Genomic DNA, 24,350 nt, shown 5'->3' on the forward strand with positions numbered 1-24,350 from the left:
GGACCTAGGGGTGACAGTGAATGAGAAGCTGGATATGAGTCAGCAGTGTGCCCTTGTTGCCAAGAAGGCCAATGGCATTTTGGGATGTATAAGTAGGGGCATAGCGAGCAGATCGAGGGATGTGATCGTTCCCCTCTATTCGACATTGGTGAGGCCTCATCTGGAGTACTGTGTCCAGTTTTGGGCCCCATACTACAAGAAGGATGTGGATAAATTGGAGAGAGTCCAGCGAAGGGCAACAAAAATGATTAGGGGTCTGGAACACATGACTTATGAGGAGAGGCTGAGGGAACTGGGATTGTTTAGTCTGCAGAAGAGAAGAATGAGGGGGGATTTGATAGCTGCTTTCAACTATCTGAAAGGGGGTTCCAAAGAGGATGGCTCTAGACTGTTCTCAATGGTAGCAGAAGACAGAACGAGGAGTAATGGTCTCAAGTTGCAGTGGGGGAGGTTTAGATTGGATATTAGGAAAAACTTTTTCACTATGAGGGTGGTGAAACACTGGAATGCGTTACCTAGGGAGGTGGTAGAATCTCCTTCCTTAGAGGTTTTTAAGGTCAGGCTTGACAAAGCCCTGGCTGGGATGATTTAACTGGGAATTGGTCCTGCTTCGAGCAGGGGGTTGGACTAGATGACCTTTTGGGGTCCCTTCCAACCCTGATATTCTATGATTCTATGAATGTTTCTCGTCTGATCTGACCCATAGTTTATCCTCTTCTATCCTCTCTTCCTGACTAAAACCCAGAGAATCTCTATCAATAGACTGTCCTCTAAGAGAAGTCTCTGTCCGATCCACATGCGCCTCTGCAGCAATCAGCTTTCCGCTTGGTTGTGGAGCTTGGTTTCCCTTGGTTGTGGAGCTTGCTGCTGTGATCTGTGTCCGTCACCTTGAGACTGGATTATAGCAATTTGCTCTGTGGGCTACATCTTAAATCTGTCTAAATTTAAGCAGGCTATTAGATGAAATACCAGTGTGTTAAACAGTGCCTTTAAATGGCAGTGCTATTCATCCAGAGTGCTTGATTGAGCAATACTGGCTACCTTATGGTTTCTGGGTGGAGTTTTAGGTAGTAGCGGTTTTGACCTATTCTTAAACTGCTTGGGACTTGCCTAAGTGGGAGACCATGTCTCCCCTGGCACTGCTGCCACTCTTGCAATCATAAGAGACCCTGAGCTTGATTTCTCCCTCATAAAAAGTAGGGGTGCTGATGGCAGAACTTCCTCTGTAAGGGCCCCTTCCTGTGGAAGTCCTCAGCTTCCCAAGGTTTTAAATAGCTCTGATTTGTAACCCTTCTTGTTTAAGGGGCATTGGTGAACAGAAGAGGCTGTTGAAGGTGGGATTTGTCTCGTAGGAAAGTGTAATGGAGGATTTAAAAGTTGTGATCAAATTATGTTTGGTAGGGTTAAAGTACCAAATGCTGCTGCTTTAGCCAGCTTTTACTTCATTTTTCCATGCTTTTGTTTTTAAATGTATGTCATGCGTGTCCTTTACCAAAATACATGCATAAACATGGTGACTACATGGTTACATGCTATATAGTTACTAAACTCCACTGTTTGTATTCAGTCTCTACAGCAGTCTTGCTCTGATTTTTACAGATCTGAATTTGCTTTTGAGTCATGGGAGTTCAAACTTTCTCCCCACTTACTTCGGTCTGTCCCTTAAGTTGTCAAATCAATTAACTGTTTCTGGTTCTTTGGCATTTGCCTTCATTTTATACCTGTTTTTAAGTTAATGTTTTTTCCCCTTTGTTACAGTCCTCTGAGTTGCTTACTCTCCAAGAGTAAAAATTCTGTTTAGTGTCTTTTAAGAAGAGACAACTATTTGCTTCTTCTGTTTCTTTGAATATATCTTGCAGGATTGTAACCAACCTACCTATCTCTGATTTGGGAGGTTAAAATCGGTTATGCTGTGGGTACTCTGTTTCTTCACTGCTATGAAAGTAGTGCTTCTCTAACATCTCTGATTCTCAGCCAGGAGTACATGTACCCCTGGGGGTACGCAGAGGTCTTCCAGGGGCCACATCAACTCATCTAGATATTTACCTGGTTTTACAACAGGCTACATAAAAAGCAGTAGCGAAATCAGTACAAACTAAAATTTCATACAGACACTGACTTGTTTTATACTGCTCTACATACTATACACTGGTTTCAGAGTAGCAGCCGTGTTAGTCTGTATTTGCAAAAAGAAAAGGAGTACTTGTGGCACCTTAGAGACTAACCAATTTATTTGAGCATAAGCTTTCAAGAATGCATCCGATGAAGTGAGCTGTAGCTCATGAAAGCTGATGCTCAAATAAATTTGTTAGTCTCTAAGGTACCACAAGTACTCGTTTTCTTTATACTATACACTGAAATTTAAGCACAGTATTTATATTCCAATCCATTTATTTTATAATTATATGGTAAAAATGAGAAAGTAAGCAATTTTTCAGTAAGTGTCCTGTGACACTTTTGTATTTTTATGTCTGATTTTGTAAGCAAGAAGTTTTTAAGTGAGGTGAAACTTGGGAGTATGCAAAACAAATCAGTCTCCTGAAAGGGGTACATTAGTCTGGAGAGGTTGAGGGCCACTGGTCTACATTATTCCAGAGCTTGCCCTGGCCCCTTGAGAAGCCTATAATTAGGAGGATTTCTACTCCCACCCTAAGCTCCATCTTCTGTGCTGTGCTGCCTGGAGACTCGGCACAGAACCCCAACCTATGTGGGTTTTTCCTATATTCTTGGAGGTTAGGGGAGCTCTTGCTTCATGCTTGTAAGGAACTGGCTAGAATGTTTTTTGGTAGCTGGGGCAGAGAAGGGTGTCCTTTGAAGAACTCAAAGTTGAAAAAGGTGCCACAAGTACTCCTTTTCTTTATGTGAATGCAGACTAACACGGCTGTTACTCTGAAACCTGTCAAAGTTGAAATATACCCAACAAAGCAGTGTTCTTGAACCAGTTTAAGATTTGGCCCTCCAAGCCAAAGATAAGAGGTAGGGAATTTCCCGCATGACTTGTATTGGAGGCATGAGACCCAGTTGAGAATCCTGCAAGATACTATCTCCAGAGAAGGCTGTAATACAAATCAATTAACTTTCTCTTATGCCCTATCTGCAAATAATATCACTTAAAATGGGTAAGACTGTCTACTTTGCTGCAAGGCTTTATTGTTCAAAGTCTTGGCTACTGGCATAAAGTCTTGCTATTTTGCGTCATTCTGTCATCAAATTCTTTTTTCTTTATCAAAGATCTTTGTGATATAGATTCAGTATATGACTGTTCTTGTTGTAAAGACACTGTATGTTCTATAGGATGCTTGTCTTAACTTCGACTTAAAAAAACCCCTCATAAGTACTGTGGGATTCCTATGCAGTAAACTAAAAAATCGAAGGCAGCTTTAGTTTAACTTGAAATGATGGACACATTTTATTGAGTTAAATGAACATGCATATTAGTTTCAAACAAAAAATGCTATATTGATTGTGTGTTGTTTTAGCGGAAATGTCTAGCAAATCAGAATTGTGATAATTCAGGGTGATGTCAGCTTTGAAGCTAAATGGTTGCCTAAACACCTTTTGAGATGAGTGGGGACAATTTGTACCATGCTTGCAGTCTGTTACTCAGGCTTTTTAAAATGAAAACTTGGATACTAGAGTGCGGTTCTTCAGCAAAAGGTGAATTTTTTCTAGCTGTGGAAGAACTGGGGCCTGGTTGCAGCACTGAAGCTGGATTGCTTTCTTGTTTGTCCCAGCTAACATGTGAACACTAATCCTGTGACTTGTTTGATACTTTAGTATATGCCTCAGAATGGAAAATAAGTTAGATAGGTAACAGCAGATTTAAAATGCTGCTTGTCTCTGTGAGGCAGGCTTAACTTCCATGGCAACACGGTTTGACACTTTACAGTTTGCAGAATAAAAATACTAATGGAGTTAACTCATTCCTTTACTCTTCGTAAAAACTGATTTGGAACCTTAAAAGGCAGACTTTATTTTGTAGACATTTTTGTACATCTTGGACAACTGTTCAGATGGTTTAAATTGCAGTTTGTTTTGGACATAAATTTACAAAAAGGAACTGATTGCAGCAGTCTGAGGAACTAGACTCAAACATTTCAATGTTGAAGATGGTAGATAAACTTATTCTAGATTAGTCTACAGCAGCTCTTGGCTCTATCCTATTAACTATATAAAACATATTTATTAACTTATGGAAATGCATATCATGAAGAGGAAAAGGTGAAATTTTTAAAGTCCATAAAGAATAAGTGAAAAGAATTGGTGACTAATTCATTTCCTTTGATCATTGTTATCCCAGTAGGAGTAGGAAATGGAAATAGCTAACATGGTTTCCTTTCCATGTTGTTGTTGCTGCTTTCTCTGCTTGTGTTGAAAGACTATCGTGGCAATGTATAAAAATGATTATAACAGATAACTGTACCAGTTCTTTGCCTCCTAACTGTTTGTTCCTTTTAACAGTCAAGCCCATCGTCTCCGGAACCAGCCAGTCTTCCTGCAGAAGACATCAGCACAAACTCAAATGGTCCAAAGCCTGCAGAAATCGTACTAGATGATGACAGGGAAGACCTTTTTGCTGGTAATTTTCTCTTCTTTTTTTCTTAAAGTATAGAGTTCACATGGACACTTACACTTTTGCATTTGGGGTATTCTGTAAACTTTATTCCTTTTTCTTTCAAAAGTTTTGTTAGCTGTCTAGTTGTGAGGAAACGTGAAGTAGTTAAACTTGTAATGCTGACCTTGAATTTAAAATGCGTATGTCTTAATATGATAAAATAGACTTCTGGCTCTCTAAAACAATGATTCTCTCCCACTCCCCTTCAGCAAATGCTTTTTGAAGAAACAACTTTTAACAGTTGGTCTATCCTTTTGATATTTGGATTCTCTTCCTTGGCCACTGTTGTCAGTCATTGTTTTGGTTACTCATCTACATTATCATTACAATGCTGTGTGAACTTCTGGGAATACTGCTTTTTTAAGATTATTGATAACTGCAGTAAAAATTTCAATTTAGTTAAATTGTTTGGCCTGTGTCCTGTTTAGTGCATTGTGATTACCTGATGACATTTTAATGTAAAATGTCATGTTACTAAATACTGTACTCCGGCTCAAACTAAGCCATCCTAATTAATTGTTTTTAATGATTGAATCATAGATTTAGCTTGTATAGAACACATAATGTTGTCTACACATAAAACTAACAATGGGTTGGAAACACTTTCTTCCCACATTTACCACCTGATTAATCATCTACTGCTAAACGAGTAGAATTGTCTCAAGTAACTATCAAATGGAAATGGCAACTTGATACTGTAGTGAAATTTGTGATAGCTACCATGGATATCTTTCCTTAGTACCTATTCTGAAATGAGAATATTTTCACAAGGTTTATAATATGGAGATATATTTCATATAATAAAGCAGATTTCCCAGTTTCAAGTGAAATAGGAATTGTCACATGGGATCAGAACAAGATATGTCTAGTCTTCCTGCACATTGATGTTCTCCATCCATCGTTCATAATATGTCACATGCTCCACAGCATCATACTATGCACCAGAAGTGCATACCTAACTACGACTGTAACTATAATACATCTACAAACTATGATAAACTTCTTCATTTATCTTGTCAAATATCCATTGTCTATCCTCCAAAAATCAAATAAAATATACATTGTACAGTTTTCAGAGTAGCAGCCGTGTTAGTCTGTATCCGCAAAAAGAAAAGGAGTACTTGTGGCACCTTAGAGACAATTCACCAATCAAGAAAATTGCATGTTTGTTTGGCCATCTATACATACAGCAGGCTGTATATTTTCAAATAATTACACTAACCTGCTCCTCCAATTCAGTGCCATTTTCTCATAGTCCTAGCTTAAACTATATGTTTTGGTGTGGAATGTGTTGCTCAGGGTGTCATGATGTGTATGCTAGATGGAGTATAGCAGTGTGCAGGAGGTAAATTGGATGTAGATTACATAAAATAATAATTGCCTTATTGCTTGTTTCTTTGCCTTTTTGTATTGTGAGTCTCAGCTTTGCAAAAAGAGCCCTTGTCCCTCCTTGAAACTTTTTTATCGACTGGAAAATTGGCCCATTCAACCCAGTCAGAGATCTTTTCATTTTCTAAGGATATGGGTGGGGGGGCAGGCGGGGTGTATAGAAGGTTAGTTTTTTATGCGGGGGGCAGAGTGGGGGATGTGTTTGAATGGATCACATTCAGTCTTCTGAGACTGTTTGCCAAGACCTTTAATATAGAGACTAAACAGGAGTGATCGTGGCTTCAAATCTTATTGCATCCAGAGCCTTTTGAATGACTCTGGTTTTCATGCTTACATGAATATAAGGTAGAACAGAGTGCCATCCATTAGAACATTGAGCATTTTCTTTTTTTAAATCAGGCCACTCTTACTTAGGTGCCTAAACTTGGATTTAGGAGTTAAATCTTAAGTAGCCAGACTCAAAAATGGTGGACTAAAAGCAAATTTGATTGCATCTCTTACTGTTAGCTGGAGTAGCAAACATGTAGCTACTTAACGACAGCTGCAGAAATGTAGTATTGGGCTGCCTGTAATAGATATCACTAGGAATCCTGTCCTAACCATCCACAGTTGATGCATGATGTGATGAAGCGTCTCACAATGCGCTTTCATCTGCGCTGTTAGAGGGTCAATATATATTCAGATCGTTGGCTTATAACCACTTGATTTCTCGCTTCCTGATGCTGAAAGTGGGGTGGTATTCTCTCTTCCCTCTCTTGGATACTGGTTCTGCTTTACTGTATATCGTTAGGGGGGGTTGGTAATTGGATCCTGTTAGCTCCCGCATTAGGCCCATTAACTGAGTGCTGACTCACTTCCAAGATCTTGAAGTTCCAGGGTGGATTGATTTAAATCAAAGCAATTTAAATCACTGACTCTAATCAGTAAGCAGAAAACCTTGATTGAAATCAGCAATTTTAATTATGTTTTGCATTTATACTTTTCAGTTGTTTTCCTAAAAAAATTATTCTCAGTGGTTGGTGACCGTTTAAACATGTTGATTTACAAATAAATACAACTTTCATACTAAACAGCTACACACACACATGTAGCAGTTAAATAGCTTAATTTACATTTGTTCAGACTCGTAGTTTTTACATTTTTGTTGTGGTAGAAAAATGTGAATGATGGAGTTCTTACTTACTAGATAAACTTTTTCTTTGATATTTGTGTCAAGCTCTGTTGGAATGAAAATTCAGTTTAAAATGCACAAAACCAGTATTTACCATTTTTTCATTAAATAAAACTACTTTAAATGTGCCAGATAAATAAGGAAAAAAGTTAATCAACACATGTTTTGCATATAAAACTTATTTATTAAACAAAGGAAGTATCTGTAGTTAGTGAAGTCAATTGTTTCTTGTTATCACATCTTTCAGGATTTTACAACGATTAAATCTCATCCTCTTACACCAAGTTTTTATTCATTGGGTGGGGGAGGAAAAAAAAGCTTTCTTGCTTTCTCAACACCCAACTGGTTTCTTAACTTTAAATGAACCACTCATTGAACTGAACCTTTGAAGTTGAAGAAAATGAAATAGAAAATATATTCTCTCTGCACCTGCAGAAGAGGCTACTACTGTCAAAAGCTGACTTAGCGCTTCAGCAAACTGTGGCTCCAGGTGCTTCGCCAGTGACTCACACCACTGAACTGGTGGAACTTGGCAGCAAACACCCACTGCTTAGTATTAATTTTAATTATTTTAACAGGTTGCCAATTTCAAAATTAATTTTAAATAGCTTTTCTTTAAAAGAATACCTATATTTAATTTAAATATCTGTTTTCCTTATTTAAAAAAAAAACATTGATTATTATCCACATGGTGGAGTTTTGTTATTGGCACTTTGTTGTTTCAGAGATCCAGGCAGAATAAGTGGATTGTCAGTTGTATGTGGACCTCATGAGCCACAGGGGAAGCTCTGATGAGCAGCATATAGCTCAGGTTGATAGCGTCTCATTCTTGCTTTTGTTAACGTAAAGTGCCTGATCACAAGGTGGCATGGCAATTAAATTACATCAGTAGCGTCTCAGTATGATTTTTAGAAGTTGAATAGTCTGTATTTCTTCTAGAACGAACAAATAGTTATCTTATGAAGCCAGAAGGAAGTCTCATTTATCAGTGGCTTACATAATTCTCATGTAGATATTTGTGTCCCATTTGAAACAAACTTTCTGGGGCTGTTTCTAGGTCATCCTTTTTGTAATAAAGATAATAGTGGTCTTATTTCAGTTTTAACAAGGAATTATAATTGTAAACATTTCTGAATGTTTACCTTTGTGTATTTTTCTGTTCTTGGTCCTGGGGTAGAAGTGGCTATCTCAAAGAATACTAGCAAATCTATGTCATCATCCTACTTAGATTTCAAATACTTTAAGCCCAACAATATTTTAGATGCAGTCTTTTTGGCAAGTGTAATTTTTTCGACCCTCCTTTAGCAACAGTCTCATGTTGATACCAATGCTTTATTCAGCTGGTTACCCTTACTAACACTTGTGTACCTCAGGTAACATTTTTCGAAAGCTACCAAGTCCCATTTTGAAAAGAGACTTACGCACTAGGAGTCCAAGTCTCACTGGCTTTCCATACGCCTAGTGCATAAGTCTTTTCTGATAATGGGACTGGTGATTTGGGTCCTTTTGGCAATGATCCCCTCCTGTTTTAACATTTTTCCCTAACTATGGAGTACAAATCTGTTCATTGTTTGTTAGAAGATCATTTTTGTAGGTCTTGAGTGGCTACTTAAGATGAGTTTCACTGTACTTCAAAAAAATCATGTATAGTAGTTTTATTTGGCTCAATACTCTTAACATTATACATTTTTATTGTGAAAAAGATTTTCTATTTTAATGTACTTACTGTAGGCTGAAGCATACATTAGAAAACTTGTGAATAAAGCACCTTAGACTATTAAAGCAAAATTAAAATAATATGCATTTTTCTGCTTATGCTGTTAAGCATTTTTCTTAGCTAGAACAATACCAGTCCATTTTACTTTCACATTCACCAGCATACACAACAGAGGAAAGTTACTTTTGTATAAAAATCATTTCTCTGAGGTTTTAAAAATGTAAATATTTCTAGTGGTCTTAGGTTTTTGTAAAATATTTTAAAAATTTAAATTTGGATTAAATTGTAAATTTCCTGCTTGTGTGACTAAAATAACATGGCCCAAAGACTGGGTTAACATATGCTTTATGTTCGAGTCTGAAGTTTGCCAAACTCATTTTCTGGTGAAACAGACCGGTGTAGACGTTTAGACTAGGCTACAACCTGAGCTCTGGAATAGTCCTACCTTACAGGATCCTAGAGCCTGGGTTCCAGCCCGAACCCAGATGTGTACGCCACACAGTTAAACAGCCCCACAGTTTGAGCCCCATAAGCCTCAGTCAGCTGGCATGAGCCAGCCATGGGTGTCTAATTGCAGTGTAGACATACCCGTAAGTATTAGAGGTGAACTGCAAAGCAAAAAGCTGTGCCTCTTACTGCTCCTTTGAGAAATAAAACTGTCTAAATACATAGAGTAATAACGGGTCGCCACTTTCTTTCTGCTGGAAATCCTTAGTAAGCTCTTAGGACTTTAATGGTGATTCCCCACACTTATCTAAAACCTAAGCTACAGTTCTCCCCAAATGAGGTGGGACAGTGCTTATTCTCAGACTACATTTCTTTAGTTTGTTACTGTGAGAATCAGTATCCTCTGCATATTTGAGGGCATGCAGGGCTGCAGCTTTGACATCACCATTTGGGTACTTCTAAGACGGCTAGCAAAATAGATGAGAATCCTATATTTCTGACTTTTTTTCTAAAAAAAAAAAAAAAAAGCTTTTTTTGAAAGCAAATTTCTAGACGGTCACTGTACATTACCAAATAGCAGTAAAGAGCATAAACTTTTACTTTTCAATTCACTTTTTGAAAATCACTGTAGGACTCTAGAGTCTGGAAATGCCCACACTAACAGAGCACTGGCTGATGTTTGGCGCAAACTGTTTGTGTGTCATTGTGCTTATGTGGCTCCCATAACTTAAGCAGTTCCTCAGATACTGTGGTTCAGTATGTAAGTGATGTTAGCCAGTGAGAATCTTTCCTCCTATTAGAGGGCGTCCTGACTTGAGTGCTTCTAAGTCAAAATGTGCCCAAATATCTTCGTGGTCCATGGAGGTAGAATGGGGATGAGAGAATAGCAAGAAATTGCATATGGAAGAATTGATCATTTTGCTACATGAATCAAGAGTTATGCATTAAGTAACTGGAGCTATAGCAACAGCGAATATAACGTTCCCATTTTGCTATGGAAAAATTTAAACAGTTGAATAGTACAATGAAGGCATATGAGTTTATATACTAAATATAAATACTAAATATACTTAGAATATGGGTCCTTAATTACATTTTAAAAGTTATACGTGTTGCATACATAACTGCACAACTTTAACGATGTGTTAACCTTCCAAAAGCAAGGCAGTTCAGTTTCCAGCTGAAAATATAAACTGCTGCTGCAGCCTTGAGCTGATGTGCTGTTTGTAAAAATCAATAGACTTAGTGAACTGAATTCTTCTCGATTAGGCTGGTATAATTCAGAGTAACTCCAAAGTCAGTGATGTCCAAGTTACATTGGTACAGTAACTCCTCGCTTAACGTTGTAGTTATGTTCCTGAAAAATGTGACTTTAAGCGATACCATGTTAAGCGAATCCAGTTTCCCTGTAAGAGTTCATGTAAATAGTGGGGGGTTAGGTTCCAGGGAAATTTTTTTCACCAGACAAAAGACTATATTGTGTATACAAAAGACTATAGTGTGTGTGTACACAGAGTATAAGTTTTAAACAAACAATTTTTAATATTGGTACACAGTGATGATAATTGCGAAGCTTGGTTGAGGTGGTGAAGTCAGAGGGTGGGATATTTCCCAGGGGATGCCTTACTGCTAAATGATGAACTAGCAATTGGCTGAGCCCTCAGGGTTAACTCATTGTTAAGGTAGCCTCAGGCTCTACAAGGCAGCAGGAATGGAGGGAGGGGAGACAGCATGGCAGATGGAGACACACACCCTGTGTGTGAGAGAGAGATGTGCATTGGCCCTTTAAGAAAGCTGACCCCACTATTAAGTACACTGCCTTTTTAAGTTAATCAGCAAGCTGAGACTGCAGCTGTTGACCATACTGAACTTCATGAATTGATATAAGTACTGCAGGTGTGCAGCAGATCTGTATGCTTAAAAATCACTACCCTGCATGCAGGCTCTCCTACTTCAAGAGAATGACTGTTGTCACTCCCACAATCTTAGAAACATACCCCCTTCTCCCCTCCCCCCCCCCCAAACCCCCCTAAAGACTTCCACTGAAGGCTCATCACCTGCTACAATATCTAAATACTTATTGGCATTTGAGTAGTGAATTCTAAAACTAACCACTTAACACACTGTTTTTATTCTTGCCAAAGCCAGTTCTTCCTTGCGCCCCCAAATATCTCTTGATTTAATTGCTCTGTTCTGAACAGAGACCTTGCTGACAAAGTTCACTTCAAAGCAAATTTTTACAGGTAAATTTTACAGCTAAAACCCCTGAAATTGGAGGAAGGCTGTAATGTAAACTATAACTAACAATACAGTGGAAATCCATATAAGCATGCATCTGTGTTAAATTATTAGTGCAATGTTTGCAATAATTCTCAATTTGAAGAATAAAGAAATATACAATAAGATGTAAAACTAATTTCTATGAATGACAGTAATCTTGTAGGTAGTGTGCCAGTGAAATATTTTATATTATGCATGTATGTTATGTGCCTCTTGTGTAATATTTTGTACTAATTCATAAAATCTTTACCTAGAAGCCACAGAAGAGGTTTCTCTGGACAGTCCAGAAAGGGAACCAATACTGTCTCCAGATCCTACTCCTGCAGTCACTCCTGTAATGCCCACTACACTAGTAACTGCCAGAATGGAATCAAAAAGTATAACAGCCCCTGTGATTTTTGATAGATCCAGGGAAGAGGTAACTGAATAATTTAATATTTTAACACTTTGTTGCAAATACTATTGCTATGATATGTACAAATTTAAGGTATGGTATTTCATTTTTTTAAAACAGCATAAAAATTGCAACTGAAGGTATTAACTATGTAGTCTCTGACTCACAAGAACTTTCATTGCCATGGGGGGGGATGTGAAATTTACGCAAATAGCTATTGCGTGTTTACTTTCTGAAAGATGTCCTTCTTAGAAAAGATCTTATGAATATTCATTTGGGGGATTCTGTTCACAACTCCCTGTATGTTGAGATCAAGACTCAATCTATAGTCCAGGGATTGGCAACCTTTGACACGCGGCCCGCAAGGGTAAGCCCCCTGGCGGGCCGGACCGGTTTGTTTACCTGCCTCATCTGCAGGTTAGGCCAATCGCAGCTCCCACTGACCATGGTTCACCGCTCCAGGCCAATGGGGATGTGGGAAGTGGTGGCCAGCACATCCCTCAGCCCCCATTGGCCTGGAGCAGCAAACCGCAGCCAGTGGGAGCTACAGTCAGCCAAACCTGTGGACACGGCAGGTAAACAAACCAGCCCAGCCCGCCAGGGGGCTTACCCTGGAGGGCCACGTGCCAAAGGTTGCTGATCCCTGCTATAGTCAATAGCAATTATTTTCCTTACTCCAATATGAACAGCTAATACGCTGATAATATAAAGTGGAAAAATAAAAACATTACTTGAAATAGTCATGGGGAAATACTGAAGAGATGCTGAGTACCCGAACTCCCACTGGTATGCTGTAGATCTAACTTTAGTCATTGCTTTAAAAATCTCAAGTGGCATATGTATCAAGAAATGTTGCTACATGGCTGATGATCACCTGGATGTTAAGAACTTTGGTGATGCAATAAGATAACCAGTGAGGGACAAACTGAATAAACTGCTGGACTACCTTAAGGATCTAATCGTAGGAGACCATCAATATCACTTTGTTCAAGAGCAAAAATCTGGTTCTGAGCAATTCAGCTCCCATTCATAGCAATGGGAGCATTTGGCAGATGGAATATCAAATGTGAATGCAAAGCATTGGTTTTATAATTGGCTTCATATGTAAATGTCCCAGTACTAAGTGAGCTACTTCATCACCATGCTAACCTTTGCACTTGCAATATAAGTACCAAATTTAATTCTCTGCATTACAGGTTTGTATATGTAGCTTATCTAGCTTTCTCTGACATCTGTTTAACTGCTTGCACATGTGAATAATGAGAAATAATGGACTTCAGTATGTTGCTTGTCCAAATGGAATTGGTAAATATACTTTCTTTTTGTGCTGTATATATGGTTATAAAGAATGCTAGGGAGTTTGTAACTGTGTGGTAGAGAAAAATGTATTCTGCTTCTTGTGGTTGTTGACAGTTATGTTTAAGTTATTAAAGGTTGACTAAAAAAGGAAACACTTTTTATCTTGGAACAGAGGTGGTTTACATGATTTTAACTCTACATGTCAGTAATTTCCAGGGTGGATAAAAATCAATGATTTTTTTTAAAAAAAAAATTGGATTTTTTTATTTAAATCGGACTTTTTTGATAGGTTTTTTCTCAAAAAGCATTTTATCTAAAGATAGTTTTAATTAAGATACATTATAGGTCAAAGATATCTCATCATGAAATAGGGATTATAAATTCTAATTCTATAGTATGAGAAAATATATTCATGTAATGTTTAATACAATTTTGTAAATGCGTTCCAGTAGTTCATGGATTAGGGACCCAATCTTATGGGGTCCAGGGGCTTCTGTGTAGATTATTTAGGTTAATCTTTCTGTCTACCCAAGGGGACTCAGTGCTCAGTCTAGAAGATACCATCAGAGATGCTTAGTTTCGCAGTTCTCAAACTGTGGATTTGTCTCTCCAAAGGTAACGTGCTTGTTCACAGCAAAAATATTTTTAAATAAATATATATAGAGAGGTGAGAAATAACAGACCTCAACCCTACTGTCCCTCTGCAAATTTGTGTACACAGAGTCAATCCCTTATCTCTCTCTAAAAGTGCAAAGTTTCAATAAGTTCAATGAATAGAAGATTGTTGGGGGAAGAATAGATCTGGACAAGGAGAAGAAGTCTGGAGATAAATGTGAGAAGGGAAGGACAGGCAGTAGAAACAAAAGTGAAACTGTTGGAGCAGCATATTCCAGAAGTCTTGGTCTTTCTGAGTATAGTCTTCATTGATTTGAGATCTACCATGTCATTCTCTCACTGGAAGGGAAAACCTGTAATGGCAGCAGGCCGTAAAAGAGACCCAGTTTGGGAATATTTTAATGAAGTTCCTCTACCTGTGAAGAATATGTATTCTAAATAACAACCAACAAGAACGCCCTTTTATGTAGAAATCCATGATTAAATCAAGTCTTCCTGACTAGTGATTTTTAAATCATGATTTAAGTCAAATCCACCTGGTAATTTCCAGTGTTTGAGTTCTTAAACAAAACATTAATTTAAAATTCCTAGACTCAAATATATTTTGGGTTTTCCAAGAAGATTCATATTTCTTGAAGTAATAGATTCTTCCTTCAGGTTAATAGTTCCATCTCCCCAGTGTTTCAAAAATACATTTATCCAAAACCCTATTTTTCAAAACTCTGCATTATCTGAATCCTTTCCTTGTCCCCCAGCATGAGATACATGCTGCAAAGGGCATGTATCTCGTGCTGGGCACAAGGAAAGGATTCAGATAATGTGGTGCTTCAGATAACAGAGCAGAGACCCTCTGCCAGGACTGCGGGGAGAATGAGCCCCCAGCTGCAGAGGAGGCTCCTACAGCAGCAAAGGGAGCCCTGTGCAGCCCCACTGTCATAGGAACAAGTGAGCAGGGCTGTGACAGCAGACTTGCACAGCCCCCTGTGCTGCTGCAGAGCTGGTGACACACAATCCTTGCAGGCGCATGGTACACGGGGAGGCTGTGGTCCTGGTGGGGTAGAGCAGAGACTCCTGGCCAACACTGCGGGAAGGAGACAGCCAAGCTCATGGCTGCATGGGGAGCCACCCCACCCCACTTCTGAATGGCTCCTGTCTTCTGTTATTTGAACTCCTGATTTTTCTAGCTAAAATGTTCTGTTTATTTCAGAAGGTGGAGACAGCTACCAGGGGAGAGGCTGTTCTAGATTTGATTTTGACAAATAGCGAGGAACTGGTTGAGAATTTGAAAGTGGAAGGCAGCTTGGGTGAAAGTGGTCATGAAATGATAGAGTTCATTATTCTAAGGAATGGTAGGAGGGAGAACAGCAAAATAAAGACAATGGATTTCAAGAAGGCAGACTTTAGCAAACTCAAGGAGTTGGTAGGTAAGACCCATAGGAAGCAAGCATAAGGGGAAAAATTATAGAAGATAGTTGGTAGTTTTTCAAGGAGACATTATTAAGGCACAAGAGGAAACTATCCCACTGTGTAGGAAAGATAGGAAGTATGGCAAGAGACTATGCTGACTTAACCAGGAGATCTTCAATAATCTAAAAATCAAAAAAGAGTCCTAAAAATAGTGGAAACTAGGTCAAATTACAAAGGATGAATAGAAACAAATAACACAAGTATGTAGGGACAAAACTAGAAAGGCCAAGGCACAAAATGAGATCAAACTAGCTAGAGACAAAAAGGGTAACAAGAAAACATTCTACAAATATATTAGAAACAAGAGGAAGACAAAGGACAGGATAGGCCCTGTTACTCAATTGGGGTGAGGGCGGAATAATAACGGAAAATGTGGAAATGGCAGGGATGCTTAATGACTTCTTTGTTTCGGTTTTCACCAAGAGGTTGGTGGTGATTGGACATCTAACATAGTGAATGCCAGTGAAAATGAGGTAGGATCAGAAGAGGCTAAAATATGGAAAGAACAAGTTAAAAATTACTTGTACAAATTAAATGTCTTCAAGTCACCAGGGCCCGATGAAATGCATCCTAGAATACTCAAGGAGCTGACTGTGGAGATATCTGAGCCATTGATGATTATCTTTGAGAAGTCATGGAAGATGGGAGAGTTTCCAGAAGACTGAAAAAGGGCAAATATAGGGCCCATTTATAAAAAGGGAATTAAGGACAACCCAGTCAGCTTAACTTCTGTACCCGGAAAGATAGTGGAGCAAATAATTAAGTAATCAATTTACAAACATCTAGAAGATAGTAAGGTGATACGTAACAGTCAGCATGGATTTTTCAAAACAAATAGTGTCAAACCAAGCTGATACAGTAACAACCAACTGCCAGAGTAACAAGCCTTGTGGATAGGGGGGAAGTGGTAGACATGGTATATCTTGATTTTAGTAAAGCTTTTGATACTGTTCCGCATGACCTTCTCATAAACTAGGGAAATGCAACCTAGATGGAGCTACTATAAGGTGGGTGCAAAACTGATTGGAAAACCATTCCCAGAGAGTAGTTATCAGTGGTTCAGAGTCATGCTGCAAGGGCATAACAAGTGAGGTCCCGCAGGGATCAGTTCTGGGTCTGGTTCTGTTCAGTACCTTCTTCAATGATTTAGATAATGGCATATAGAGTATACTTATAAAGTTTGGGGACCATACCAAGCTGGGCGGGATTGCAAGTGCTTTGGAGGATAGGATTAATATTCAAAATGATCTGGACAAACTGGAGAAATGGTCTGAAGTAAATAGGATGAAATTCAATAAGGACAAATGCAAAGTACTCCACTTAGGAAGGAAAAATCAGTTGCACACATACAAAATGGGAAATGACTGCCTAGGAAGGAGTACTGCGGAAAGGGATCTGGGGGTCATAGTGGACCACAAGCTAAATATGAGTCAACAGGTAATGCTGTTGCAAAAAAAGCAAACATCATTCTGGGATGTATTATCAGAAGTGTTGTAAGCAAGACATGAGAAGTAATTCTTTCACTCTACTCCGCTCTGATTAGGCCTCAACTGGAGTATTGCGTCCAGTTCTGGGTACCACATTTCCTGGGTGCCACAGGAAGGATGTGGACAAATTTGAGAGCATCCAGAGAAGAGCAACAAAAAATGATTAAAGGTCTAGAAAACATGACCTCTGAGAGAAGATTGAAAATATTGGGTTTGTTTAGTCTAGAAAAGAGAAGGCTGAGAGGGGACATAACTGTTTTCAAGTACGTAAAAGGTTGTTACAAGGAGGAGGAAGAAAAATTGTTTTTCTTAAACTCTGAGGATTAGACAAGAAGCAATGGGCTAAAACTGAAGCAAGGGAGGTTTAAGTTGAACATTAGGGAAAACTTCCTAACTGTCAGGGTGGTTAAGCACTGGAATAAATTGGCTAGGGAGGTTGTGGAATCTCCATCATTGGAGACTTTTAAGAGCAGGTTAGACATACACATGTCAGGAGTGGCTTAGATAATTAGTCCTGCCATGAGTGCAGGGGACTGGACTAGATGACCTCTCGAGGTCCCTTCCAGTTCTATGATTCTATAATTGGGAGTATACTGTATTCATTTGTCGAGCATCTCCACAAAATTGGTTTGTGAGCTGCACAGCATTAATCTCTTCCTTCCTAGACTGTTTCCTTGTCTCCTTTGAACTGCTTCTTGCCAGACAGATCTCTCCGCTTTGATGCGATTCTTGTTCCTCCACTCCAAACAGGCTTCCCTCTTGTTGCCCCTTCTGTTATGACAATGTGTGGATTTCATAAAGGCTTTAATGAAAGGCCTGACAAAGTCTGCATCATGCCACATGGAGTTTAGGAAGTGCACATGAGTGGTCAGGACTTGAGCAGTATCTTAAAATATTTCAGTTCCCCTTATGTACAATAAAATGGAATTTAATTCTCCTCCCGATTCAGTCTCCCTCCTTGCTCAATTAAAGGCGTCCATAATAGCTAATTTGATATTTCTAGACTAATTCTCGTCTCTTTTCTCTTTATGATCCAGAAATTTAGGAAAATGTTTTAACGGAAAACATCTGAGTTTTGTTTTTAACCCCATTTCTTCTAAGCATATGTCCAATCTGCTTCAAACTTCCTCTAGAAAAACGTCTCCTTTGGAATAAAAAGAGACCTGTAACATTTCAGGTGGATAAGGTTTCCCAACTTAAAGCCGTTGTGGCAGGGCTCAAAATGAAACTTATGGGGAAAGCATTTTTCAACCTTTATTATGGTAAATACTAGTGTCTTCACATTTTTCACTAAAATGGGATGGAAGGGGTCTCAGTTATGCTTTTTTAGGTCCCACACAGATTTACTGTTTTTCTTGTATCCACAGATGTAGTTGGGGGAGCTACCTTAATTATCCTTTGAAAGTTAACTCACTAGTATACTGTTAATGCTATACATTCTTCTCTCTAGATTGAAGAGGAAGCAAATGGAGATGTATTTGATATAGAAATCAATGTCTCAGACCCAGAGAAAGTTGGTGAGTTGGTATCTCAGACCCAGAGAAAGATTGCATTCTTTCAGCATTAACTTATCTGCTTGCTATTTGAAAAAACTTTGGTTTTAGCATAATTTTGCATTTATTTATAATTCCAGCATATACGTGATTCAGAAGACTTGCCCTTGGATTAAGTACCTGTCTTTTAACTGTGTATCTTCTTACAGGGGATGGCATGAATGCTTACATGGCATACAGAGTAACAACAAAGGTAAATATTGTTTGCAACTACTTTTCATCTTGAATTTAAATATACGGAATATAAACTACAGTACACCTGAGTAGATGAAAAAATAACTGAAAATTAAAATATAACTTTTCTATGGATTTTTTAGACATCCCTTTCTGTGTTTCACAAAAATGAATTCTCTGTTAAAAGAAGATTCAGTGACTTTCTTGGTTTGCACAGCAAATTAGCAACAAAATACCTGCATGTTGGTTACATTGTGCCTCCAGCTCCAGAAAAAAGTATTGTAGGTAAGCACAGTTTCTATAAGGATGAACATATACATCCAATCTTTGACTCGGCTTTGTTTGTCTTACATTGGCCCTTAAATATTATTTAAATGTAAATATTAAAATTGTAACACATGGTGTCTGAAAATAAAATGTGCAGTTCATGTCAAAATATCATTTGAACAAAATATCTTGCACAGAATGCTGCCAACTGCTTGGATCTCAGGCTCTTGAAAATTAAAATGGGTTGTAAATTAAAATTAAAATGCTTGTAAAAGAAGACTGTTTTTTAGTGCAAGTAGAGTTTAGGGGAGAGAAGAGAACAGGAACAGTAACAAAAGCTAGTATTCAACAGTAAACTTCAGTTGAGAGAATATAGATACCTAACCCCCTCCTGGAGCATATAAGAAGTGAGGTAGTATGAAAAGGAGATCTGACCTAATGCCTGGCCTCCTGTTTCTTGTCCATTTTCCTAGATTTTCAGCCTAGTCCCTTTGCTTTGAGACTTTTTCATTTAACTTATTTTGTGTTCATTACCAATTGTTTGAAGTAGTATCCCCTGCGTTCCCTATTTAGTCCATGTCCTAACTTGCCTGTTCAGCTTTGAACTCCTTGCTAGTATTTGTCAATAGATTTTTCAGTCCTTTTTGTAATTTTTGAAAATACCTGTTAATGTCCCCTTATTTGTCCTAATTTCTAATGAGAATAAGGCGCTCTCCCTTAAAGTGCGGTTCTGCTTTGAATAGTGACCCTGAATGACATCGGTGTCTCCATGAATGCTGTTTAGGATCAGATCCTAAGCTGGTATAAATCAGCATGGTCTGTTGAGCACATAGATGCAGGAACTAGTGGTGCTGGGGATGCTGCCGCACCTCCCCAGCTTGAAGTGGTTTCTGTCATATACAGGGTTTACAGTTTGGTTCAGTGGCTCTCAGCACTCCCCACTATACAAATTGTCCCAGCACCCCTGGTTTAGCAAGGATCTACCTCCAGTGTGCTCTCTTAATAAAGATGATTTCTGGTTGCCAGTCCAGTTAGTGTGGGCACTAAGAGTAGCAGAGTTTCTCTTTCTGCATCACACATATTTAAGGCTCTCAAGGCCAAATTAAACATTCAGTTACACCCATGCAAAGCCATTACATTCAATGGCTGTAGATGGGTGTAACTGATTGGAGTTTAATGAGCAATCTTGTTTGATACACAAGGAGAAATAGAATCTGTCTTCCTCTCCTGTAGCTGTAATTGGCATCTTAAGGTAACAGAAGTAAAAAGTAGTAAAACTTATTTTTGTCACTGAAATAAGTAAATATTGCTGAGTATGCACAGGAAGCAAATCTTTATGTAAAAATGGTACCTTTTTATGCAAGTCACTCTACAGTGTAAGACTGCATTTTAACTTGTCCTCATAACTTAAATATCTGCTCTCAATAATCTTCACTGGCCTCCTCTAAGGCAATGGTATAATGATCAGTACTTTATACCAGATGGGTGTCTGAAGTGTGCTGCACTAACAGTATGTAATCTCTTGTGATTCTGTTCCTCTACTGATATAATCTAGCTTCTTATTTGTCTTTTCTAACTGCAACTGTGAACTGGGCTGACTTTTAATTACTCTTCCACAGTTACCACTAAATCATTTCTGTAGTGTGCTATATGATTGTTCCGTTTTAGTATGTACACTACAGAAGGATCGTTTAATCTGCATTGGGATGATAGCCAGAGAATAGATTCAGTGCAGTATATTTCAATGATTAAACAATGGGTAACTGATTCATCTAGTAATTTTGTTCTAAATATTGACATGGCTGGAAGTGTTTTAAATCTGTTTATTGCTCAGAGGTGTGAATTGATGTTCATTTGTAAAGTTTTCACCGAAGGTGTTCATTCACTTCAGGTTGTATGAGTGTTCTACTGAAATTAAATTAATGGATCTAACTTTTATCAACTGTTAACAGAACAGGGAGGTAGTAATTTATTCAGTGTAAAAGTCAGCCAATTCTGATCTTTTTCCCCCCATCTTGCTGTATGTGCTGCAATAGTCTTGTTAGATGCTCAAAACATGAAGCCCTCATTACTTTTTGTCCTTCTCTCTTTTTTTACTGATCTGATGGATAAAAAGAGAGATCCTGGCAGCTCTGGCCAAATTTGTACATTATGGGGAACACTTGTGGAATTAGCTGTTTTCTCTCCTTGCTCTATCTACAGTGAACAGTTCCCATCAAACCCCCAGACTTGAAAAATATGTGGTGCTTGAAAGTGTCATGAAATTCTAGAGCCACAGGGTATCATTGCTCTAAAGTGTCTCCTATAAACAGGGTGAGAGCAGGTACTGGACTAGACTAGATGTACCTTTGATCTGGTACTGTATGGCAGTTTTCACATCTCTGGAAAACCAATTTTGATTGTATGAATGAGTCCAGCTGAACTAGACTAGGGGTGTGTGTGTGTGTGTGTGTGTCATTCACAATGAATGCTGATAAAACCTTTACCCCACAGAGTTCCTATAATCTACAGAAACTGTGGTAAAAAAATTTTGTTGGGATCACTTTTATATTTTTATTCTTGCTTATCACGAGCCCACTTATACAGGGTTTAGAGGGAGCTATAAAAGCTCTTAGAAAAAGCTTGGAAAAAATTAAACCCCAAAGTTGTGACTTCAAGGTCCCATATTTTGGGACCTTGTAGGGCTAAAATTGTGTTGGGGCCAACCAAGCCTGAGAATCTTCCCTTTGCAATGAATGGGATAAGATTCCTATTTCTAGCCCTGGGCAGTTACGAGATGTCTTTTAAAAAAGGAAGAAGGAGAATCTAGGAAACTACAGATGGGTCAGCCTCACCTCAGTCCCTGTAAAAATCATGGAGCAGGTCCTCAAGGAATCCATTTTGAAGCACTTGGAGGAGAGGAAGGTGATTAGGAACAGTCAACATGGATTCATCAAGGGCAAGTCATGCCTGACCAACCTGATTGCCTTCTATGATGAGATAACTGGCTCTGTGGATATGAGGAAAGCGGTGGATGTAATATACCTTGACTTTAGCAAAGCTTTTGAAATGGTCTCCCACAGTATTCTTGCCAGCAACTTAAAAAAGCTGGCTAGATCGTCGGGCTCAACAGCTCGATTTCTAGTTGGCATCCAGTATCAAGCAGAGTGCCCTACAGGTTTTTTTGTTCAAAATCTTCATTAATGATCTGGATGATGGGATGGATTATATCCTCAGCAAGTTTGTGTATGACACTAAGCTGGGGAGAAAGATAGATATGCTAGAGGGTAGGGATAGTATCCAGAGTGACCTAGACAAATTGGAGGATTGGGCCAAAAGAAATCTGATGAGGTTCAACAAGGGCAAGTGCAGAGTCCTGCACTTAGGACAGAATAATCCCATGCACTGCTACAGGCTGGGGACAGACTGGCTAAGCGGCAGTTCTACAGAAAATGAGTTGGGGATTACCGTGTACGAGAAGCTGGATATGAGTCAACAGTGTACCCTTGTTAAGAAGGCTAATGGCATATTGGGCTGCATTAGTAGGAGCATAGACAGCAAATTGAGGGAAGTGATTATGCCCCTCTGTTCGGCCCTGGTGAGGCTACATCTGGAGCATTGCGTCCAGTTTTGGTCCCCCCACTACAGAAAGGATGTGAACAAATTGGAGACGGTCTAGCGGAGGGCAACAAAAATGATTAGGCAGCTGGGCACATGACTTATGAGGAGAGGCTGAGGGAACTGGGCTTATTTAGTCTGCAGAAGAGAAGAGTGAGGGAGGATTTGATTAGGAGTCTTCAGCTACCTGAAGGAAGGTTTCAGAGAAGGTGAGCTAGGCTGTTTTCAGTGGTGGCAGATGACAGAACAAGGAGCAGTGGTCTCAAGGTGCAGTGGGGGAGGTCTAGGTTGGATATTAGGAAAAAGTATTTCACTAGGAGGGTGGTGAAGCCCTGGAATGGGTTACCTAGGGAGGTGGTGGAATCTCCTTCCTTAGAGGTTTTTAAGGCCTGGCTTGACAAAGCCCTGGCTGGGATGATTTAATTGGGGTTGGTCCTGCTTTGAGCAGGGGGTTGAATTAGATGACCACCTGAGGTCTCTTCCAACCCTGATCTTCTATGATTCTGTGATACCTGATCTCAAATTTGTCATTGTTGCAGGACTAAACATTGCCCAGCTTCGCCTTGTGCAGGTATAACTTGGAGGAAAGAAACTTTTCTAGGCAGTTGCTTAAAACAAAGGCCTTGTTCTAAGCTTGTTCGGAGGTTTGGAATGTTTGAGGCGATAAAGTAGTGAGCATAGAGCAACCAGAGTAGTTAAAGGTGCATGATAAAATCACCACATGGTTCCAGAATTTATCACATGGCTCTACAGTTTATCACATAGACATTGCCAGTACATGTGCATATTATATGTACACTGCAAAGGTAGAAAATTGTAGGGACTTTTTCCAGGGTTAATGGATGTTTTATGCAGTACAGAATTTCTTAAATAAAATAAGAAGCTTTTAAAAAATACTTTTTTTCCCCCCCAAAATCTAAATGTAACCATTACCCAGGGAATGGACAACTTGACAGACTGAAGAGTATGATGCATGCAATAACAGTTCATTATTTGAATATACAATAAAGAAAAGTCTCAAAAGTTGCAAAGACTTTTAAATTAGTGGCTTAAAATCTGTTTCTATCAACCAGTAAAATGGAACTTTTATCTACACATTTATCATGCACTCAGATGGTGAGTTCTTATTTTCTTCATTGTAACTTACATCATTGCAAGAGGACTAGATTCATCATCTAACAAAATAGAGGCCAGCAACATTTAGCTGTTGAATATTTACCAAAACTACTGAAGTCCAGATTGCTGTTTCTGAAACTGTTCTGGAAACTCATTTTCTTGCTATTATTGCTGCAAAAACAAATACTCACTTCAGTTTTTCTTTAACTCCTGGACCTTATTCCTGTAATAATAGGAAAGGGCTTCTGTACCATGGAACTTGCTTTTTTTCCACTTGTTCATAGATTGCCAGAGGGAAGAAACTTGACATCATGATCTGTAGAATCCGCTGTTTGGGGGGGGAACCCCGTGAACTCTCAATTTATGTGCTTATGGAGCACTCTTGGCTGCCTAATATTCCTGTTTCCCTATAGACTTTTTGCAGTATTGGTTCTTAAAGTCAGATGTTTCAAGGTTGAAGAATTTACTTGCTTAGGAGTATCAGGATAGACATGGAAATTAAACACGTATTGTTTATTGTGCTAATAAAGGAGATGAGTTAGCTAGAATAATTAATGAGGAGCCTCTGGAGCAGTGTCTTAAATTTATTAAATAAAAAGCTGAAGTTTAGTCAATTTAAACTTTCCTTAAACTGGTGGGTTCTCAACTTCTTATAGTATACACTATATCAAAATAATTTCTTATTGACCTCCTCCCTTCTCATTCATCACCACATAGACTACCTCCCTGTGTGATGGTATAACATCCCTATAGCAAGTGAAG

General features: G+C 38.8%; 1 protein-coding gene across 1 annotated transcript in view; it reads left to right on the forward strand.

The window, feature by feature from the left end:
• SNX2 (sorting nexin 2) overlaps positions 1–24,350 on the forward strand; it is a 57,884-nt gene that overhangs the window by 9,435 nt on the left and 24,099 nt on the right. The window contains exons 2-6 of the mRNA XM_077817372.1: positions 4,462–4,579; positions 11,874–12,037; positions 18,332–18,398; positions 18,584–18,627; positions 18,752–18,893. Of these exons, the coding sequence (XP_077673498.1) occupies positions 4,462–4,579; positions 11,874–12,037; positions 18,332–18,398; positions 18,584–18,627; positions 18,752–18,893 (535 nt within the window). The remainder of the gene's footprint in view (positions 1–4,461; positions 4,580–11,873; positions 12,038–18,331; positions 18,399–18,583; positions 18,628–18,751; positions 18,894–24,350) is intronic.

The sequence above is a fragment of the Eretmochelys imbricata genome, chromosome 5 (genome assembly GCF_965152235.1).
Source record: "Eretmochelys imbricata isolate rEreImb1 chromosome 5, rEreImb1.hap1, whole genome shotgun sequence".
Lineage (NCBI taxonomy): Eukaryota > Metazoa > Chordata > Testudines > Cheloniidae > Eretmochelys > Eretmochelys imbricata.